The sequence below is a fragment of the Pteronotus mesoamericanus genome, unplaced genomic scaffold, assembly GCF_021234165.1.
Source record: "Pteronotus mesoamericanus isolate MK-2021 breed Mesoamerican mustached bat unplaced genomic scaffold, CSHL_Meso_final contig_46, whole genome shotgun sequence".
Lineage (NCBI taxonomy): Eukaryota > Metazoa > Chordata > Mammalia > Chiroptera > Mormoopidae > Pteronotus > Pteronotus mesoamericanus.
Window position 1 is genome coordinate 2,765,097 of NW_026555170.1, and position 5,874 is coordinate 2,770,970.

The 5,874-nt window shown below is 51.5% G+C and overlaps 1 protein-coding gene and 1 long non-coding RNA gene across 2 annotated transcripts; both read right to left on the reverse strand.

Moving 5' to 3' along the window:
* Positions 1–1,127: 1,127 nt before the first annotated feature.
* Positions 1,128–3,346, reverse strand: LOC129074075 (zinc transporter ZIP2-like). The gene is made up of 4 exons (XM_054577771.1): positions 3,113–3,346; positions 2,787–2,917; positions 2,497–2,547; positions 1,128–2,067 (listed from the first exon to the last, which is right to left on the reverse strand). Exons 1-4 carry the CDS (start codon positions 3,225–3,227, stop codon positions 1,435–1,437), a joined length of 930 nt encoding a protein of 309 aa, XP_054433746.1. The 5' UTR covers positions 3,228–3,346; the 3' UTR covers positions 1,128–1,434.
* A 1,488-nt stretch (positions 3,347–4,834) lies between these two features.
* LOC129074076 (uncharacterized) lies at positions 4,835–5,567 on the reverse strand. The gene is made up of 3 exons (XR_008529505.1): positions 5,530–5,567; positions 5,177–5,269; positions 4,835–4,956 (listed from the first exon to the last, which is right to left on the reverse strand). It is a non-coding gene; the product is annotated as an uncharacterized LOC129074076 (long non-coding RNA).
* Between the last annotated feature and the right edge of the window lie 307 nt (positions 5,568–5,874).

The window sequence follows — 5,874 nt, forward strand, 5'->3', positions numbered from 1 at the left end:
TACACCTTAATTTGTGGGGAGGGGAATGGGATGGACAGAAGACAGGAATGAAATGAGACGAGAGTGAAACTCAGGAGACCTTGCCCATGTGAAGGCCACTTGGGCCTCTACACGGAGAGTATTCGACGGGGCAAATGGGTGCGTGAGCCTGAGCTCACAGGGCACACTTCCCTTCCCGTCTCTCCTCCGTGCCTGAGATATTCCTCCACCCCACGGGCCAGGGGCGGGACCACAGCCGTCCTGCTCCTCCTCAATTCCAGACCTTCAGTTTTTGTACTTGTGCAGTTTTTTAGAGAAGCAACACATTGTAGGGGTTACTCACCTGAAAGACCAGTGGTCCAATGGAGAGGGGCCAGAGGCACAGCGGGAGGTAGGGCAGGCCGAGGAAAGCCACCGCGTCATGGCAGAGCCAAGTAATCGCCCTTGGAATCTATCTGGCGCCTTTGTCCCTTCTCAAACACACTGCTGCTGCTGCTTCTTTTTTTATCAATTAAAAAATTTTTTCAATTACAATTGACATAGAATATTATATTTGTTTCAACATGTGCACACATGGTAATTAGACCTTTCTATAACTTACCAAATCTAGTACCATAAATCCAGTGCCCACCTGACACCGTATATAGTTATTATATTATTGATGATATTCCCTGTGCTGTACTTTACCTCTCCAAACACACTGCTTTTTAATTCCAGAGCACGAGACTGCTGGAAGGAGACAAAAACTCAAAGAGCAATCCTGTCCCCAAAGCCACACAGGGCTCAGTGTGAAAAATAGAAACCAGGTGGAAGTAGGCTCCATGGAGCCTGATCTCAAGAGTCTGTAAGGTGGCTGATGCTGGGCACTGGGAGTGGGTGGGTGTGGTTAGTGCAGGAAAAAACCTAGATCCTCACGCTTTCTGTTTTTACACCTCTTATCTCAATACCTGTAGGCAAGGTGAGAGCAGGGTTGTTGGAATTTCAGCAATGCTCCCATGTCCGGGGGGCCTGACTGCGAATGACAAACTGGCCCGGGGCCCTGATTCCAGAAGCGCAGGCTGCATCCAGCACTCACCCTTCCCGCTCCCCACTCCACTGGGCAGCTCGCAGGCAGCCCGGAGGAATGAAGTATAGCATGGCTGAAGGGGAGGCTAAAATGGACATTTTATTACACATAGTAGCAAAAATGGAACAAGAGTCAAATCTGGAGCAGTGGTCTTTCTATCAATTCTCCAATCTATGAGCACTCAACCAAACATAAACATCCTTTTCTGAGTCCTGGATGGGCAGTGGTATCTCCGTTAGGAAAATCTGGGATCCAGCTCGTGGGAATGCTGTCCAGTGAATGCCACTCAGTCTCAGTGAAGAAATGCCTGAGGGCTGAAGCCTTCTGGGGGCATCTCCTGGTGGTAGGGACGGCATTTTAGATGGGTCCCCAGAAAAGTCAGGACTCTCTCAGGCCCACAAGGCAATAAAGGCCATGAAGGCAAAACCAGCAGCTACACAGCCCCACTTGACCAGAGGGGCCTCAGGACCAGCTAGCTCCCGGGGGAGAACTTCTAGGAAGGTGACGTATAAGAAGGTGCCAGCTGCCACACCCTCTAACACAGCCTGGGCTAAGCCTCGGCCCCCTTCGGCATCGCCTCCAGCCACAGCCAGCCCTAGGGCCAGGCCCAGGGGGGACATGAGAGCAAACGACAGGATGGAGAACACGGCCCATCGGGAGCCCGTGCCTGTCTGCACCAGCCGCAGTCCTACCCCAAACACTATGAGCCCCTTGTGAGCCAGGACAGCAAGACAGAGCTGCACGGTAGCGGCTACTGTTGTCTGCAGCCCCACAGCCAGGCCTTCGAACACTGAGTGGAAGGAGAGTGAGAGCAAGAGGACGAGGGCTCGAAAGGGACTCCGCGAGGGGGCGGGGGGAGGTCCGTGACTGTGGAGGCCAAGGACATGAGCCCCACACATTTCCTCTTCCTGCACTTTTGATCCTCCATCTGCTCCAGGACAGCCCTGCAATGCCAGGGACTCCAAAAGGAAGACGAAGAAGAAGCCCAGGGAGATGACGAGCTCTCCGTAGGGATAGTCTGTCTGGGAACAGAGAGGGGGGCTATGGGTCAGGAAAGGAAAGAAGAAAGCGCAGTGGGAGGAGGTGGGATGGGAGACTGGAGAGAATGGAAATGTGGGACTAGGGCATTAGAAAGGGTGGGGGAACGAAGCCGGGACGGGACATGGACATGCAACGAGAACGCAGCGGGAAAAAGGGACACAGTGTCAGCAGGGGTGAGATATGGGGAGCATGTCTAAGTGTCCAGGGGAAGAAGGAGAGAATAAAGACTAAGAATGTGTCTGGGGTTCCATAAGCCCAAAAGGACTGGGTTGGCTCCTCCCTTCCCTGCAGTGTCTGAGCCGAGGACCAGAAGGATCCCTGGCATTCCTCACAGTCTCGCCTCAAAAGGGCCTGGGTATGAGAGTCTCTGGTTCTCCTCACCCTCCAGGTTGGCGGTGAGAGATACTCACGTAAGGTGAATCAGCATCACCAGAAGAATTTCCCGCACTCTCTGTCCTGTTCTAGGGAGAGAAAAGCAGAAATTAGATGGGGGATGGGGCAGCTCAGCTTCCCGTCCCTTCAGCCCCACTGCTGTCCTTAAAGCTCAGTCTGGCCCGTTGTCATCATTCCACAGAACACACGCGCTGTCATCTTCCCTCCTGGTCCACCCATGTCCTTGGCTCCATCCTTTCCCCCTTTCTCCCCGTGCTTCTTTCTGCTCATCATTCTGGCCTCTCAGCATTGCTACTCAGCGGCTCACCTGCATCATGAACTTCTGGATCTCCGATTCAATTCCCTCCAGGGCTTCAGCAGTCATGTGCATGAACCCTGCCCCTAGGAAGACACCCGCAGAAAGGCAGCCCAGGAGGCTGAGGACCCGGTGGTGACGACCTAATGAAAAGCAAGAGTGGCAATCCAGCTGACAATGAGTGACGAAATGAGATGGACAAAAGTGACTGAAGAGCAGCAGGCAGCGTCCAACATCCAAGCTTGGGGTAGCCAGAGAATCAGAGCAAGGTGTCAGGATAGGGTGACAGGGTTGAAGTCAGACTTAGGTTATGGGCCAAAGATGCAGAAGGGCTGTACCTGTGGCTGCCTTAATCTGGAACCATTTGAAGCAGATGGGAGTAAGGCCACAGGCGAGGGTGAGAGCCAGCAGGGCAAACAGGCAGCCAATTTTTACTCCGAGAAGTGGCTCCATCCTTGGGGTACAGGACAAGCAGAGACCTCAGATGACAAATGGAGTTACAAGCTTTGGAGCAGGAGTCGTGCCTTAAGAGGTCAAAGCTGTGGTGTCTACTCCCCAGGTTTCAGGAGGCTGTTGGATCCTCTCTGTTTGGTGCTGCCTCTGCTTGAGCAGCCTTGTATAGCTTCCTGCCCAACAGGAAGCTACGTGGAGGCCCCTCCCCTGGCTTACACCCTGTTGAACTTGGCTACTAGAAATTCCAGATTCCCTGCCAGGCATAGCCCTGTGCTGCCTTCTCTTCAGTCCATGAATAAGCCAAGGGTTGTGGACTGTCTTGATTGGTGCCTGGGGCTGGTCTAATCCAGTCTGTGGTAGCTACATACCAACTATGTTGTGTTGGGGATAATCTGGTCCTGCTTCACTCAGAAAATCTGATATTAGCCTTCCATATTCTCTCTACCCTAACCCAAGGCTTATAGGTTGCTATGCTGGTACCTGAACCATATCCTTTCAGAGGGGATTTGGAGCTTCCAGGAGGTAGGAAGGAGGTGGGGCTGAGGAGTGCTGTTGCTGCCACTCTGGGAATTAGTACATGAGGGGACTCCCCTTTCCTGTAACCCCAGGAAAATACCTCCAGGCATGGAAATGTCTAATGAGGCGTTGAGATTTCTAGTATATGACAACATTGATTCTGTTACCTCTCTGACAGTGCCAATTTCCTGATGCATATTTTGGGAGAGGGACTGAGAATTTTGATTCAAAGAAAGTTGCTCCCGCTCTGAAACAGCAAGGCTGAGGGGAAAACAGAAATGAATCAAGCAAACTGAAGGACCTGCCTGGACATTTGGGGGTGGAGATGGAGGATTCAGTCCGGATGGGATAAGTTCTTGAGGAAAACTCATGAGGCGAATTCTGGGGGAGCTGAGAAGCCCTGAGAGAGATGAAGAGAAAAGGAAGGAGGGCGAAAAACCAGAGGCTAAGCAGCTGCTGGTCCCCTATTCAGGTGTCCTAACAACCTCGAGACCTGTTGAGCCAGTTCTCAGAGTGCTGGGGGCCGTTTTCCCCACTACCCCAGATCACTTCCCCTCGAAGTCCTGGTCTCTGGTGGAAGGAGCAGGATTCTCATAGGAGAGGGCGAGCTTGAGATTTGTGTGGGAAGAAAGGCATTGAAACTCTGAGGACTTGCTTGATTACAGCTGTGACAACTGACCTCTATATCTTTTAAGAATCACAAGATCCATTTCCATTCTTTGAAAATGTTGAATTATTATTAAAACCTCAAACAAATGCAGACATACAGGGATACCAGCACTCCCATCCTGGATACCAGGTAGCGTTCGCCTTGGCAGGCATGATACAAGAACACTCTTGTTACAGATCCTTGTCAGCTCTCAGGGGGATCTTCAGCAGGGGACGGAGGAAGCTCAGACGGCGTGGTCACAGGTAAAAGATCGCCCCAGGAGCTGACACGGGCACAGCGATACAAATCCCTGTGAAACAGAGCGGCCATTGAGGGCTGCAGGTTCCGGCCACCTCCCACTAATTTGGGTCACAGCCTCTGTACCTGCCATGCCGGCGGGCTGTGATCACAGCATGCTGCATATGCCCATCGGGACAGGTGACAATGCACATGGCGTGGCCGTTTAAGGACGGGCTGCGTGATTCGGGGCCAGCGCCTGGCCTCCTCTGGAGACCCCCGGGCAAGGATTACCATTGAGAACTTTTCCTCCTTTGGCTTCTTGTTCTAAGGTAAGGATAGAGAGACTGTTACAGGGAAAAAGACATGGGAAAAAATTTTTGACCCCCATTCCTGCAGCCCTTTCCATATTCTGCGTCATGCACATTCAGGCCCTACGATCTCCAGGCTACTCTCTGAATTTTCCTGCTCCTCCACCTCTGGTTTGGTTTTCATCCTGCCTTCCCAAGCTATCTCCTCCCTGCTGTAACATTCCCAGGGTACGTACCCAGCTGAAGGGGATGGGGTGGTAAGCCTGGGAAAAGCTACAGGCCAGGGGCTTAGAGGCTGTCAACTGGGGACCAGGAAGTTCATGGGGACACTGTAAACACACATAAAAAACATGAGGTAAGACAAAAGAACCACAGATCATAAAACTAAAAAACTAAGAGTGATAGGGTCAGGAAGGGCTAAGGATAAGGGAGCACAGGAGCAGGGGGCAGGGAGAGCAGGGAATCCACGAAGAAGAAATTGGATAGGGACACGAAGCAGCGGAGGGTGGCTTAGCTTTGCCTCTCGCTTGTCCTAGACAGAGCTGAGCTCAGATCTTTGCATGCTGGGAAAGGCAGGAGTAATACTCACTGGGGCAAAGACAAAACCAGGTCAAGGGTCCAGCGGTGGTGTCTCCTTTACCTGAAATCAAAGGAAATTAAAAAAAAAAAAAAAATCTGGGCCTGAGTGGTCTACTCTCATAAGTCAATCTCTGCACTCAGTCAATTGATGGTTCCTTTAACATTCAATTCTGGTAATTTTTAACTACATTCTTTAAGTTAAGCTGGATGCCTCTCTAATACTCCAAACAAAGAGCTTCTCTTTGCAGTGGGAGAAAGGCAGGAACTTGGCACATAAGATGGTGCTCTCCTTGTCAGCAACCTCTACTCTCAAAAATCCCACTCCAGGACAATTAAATTCATGATTATACACTGG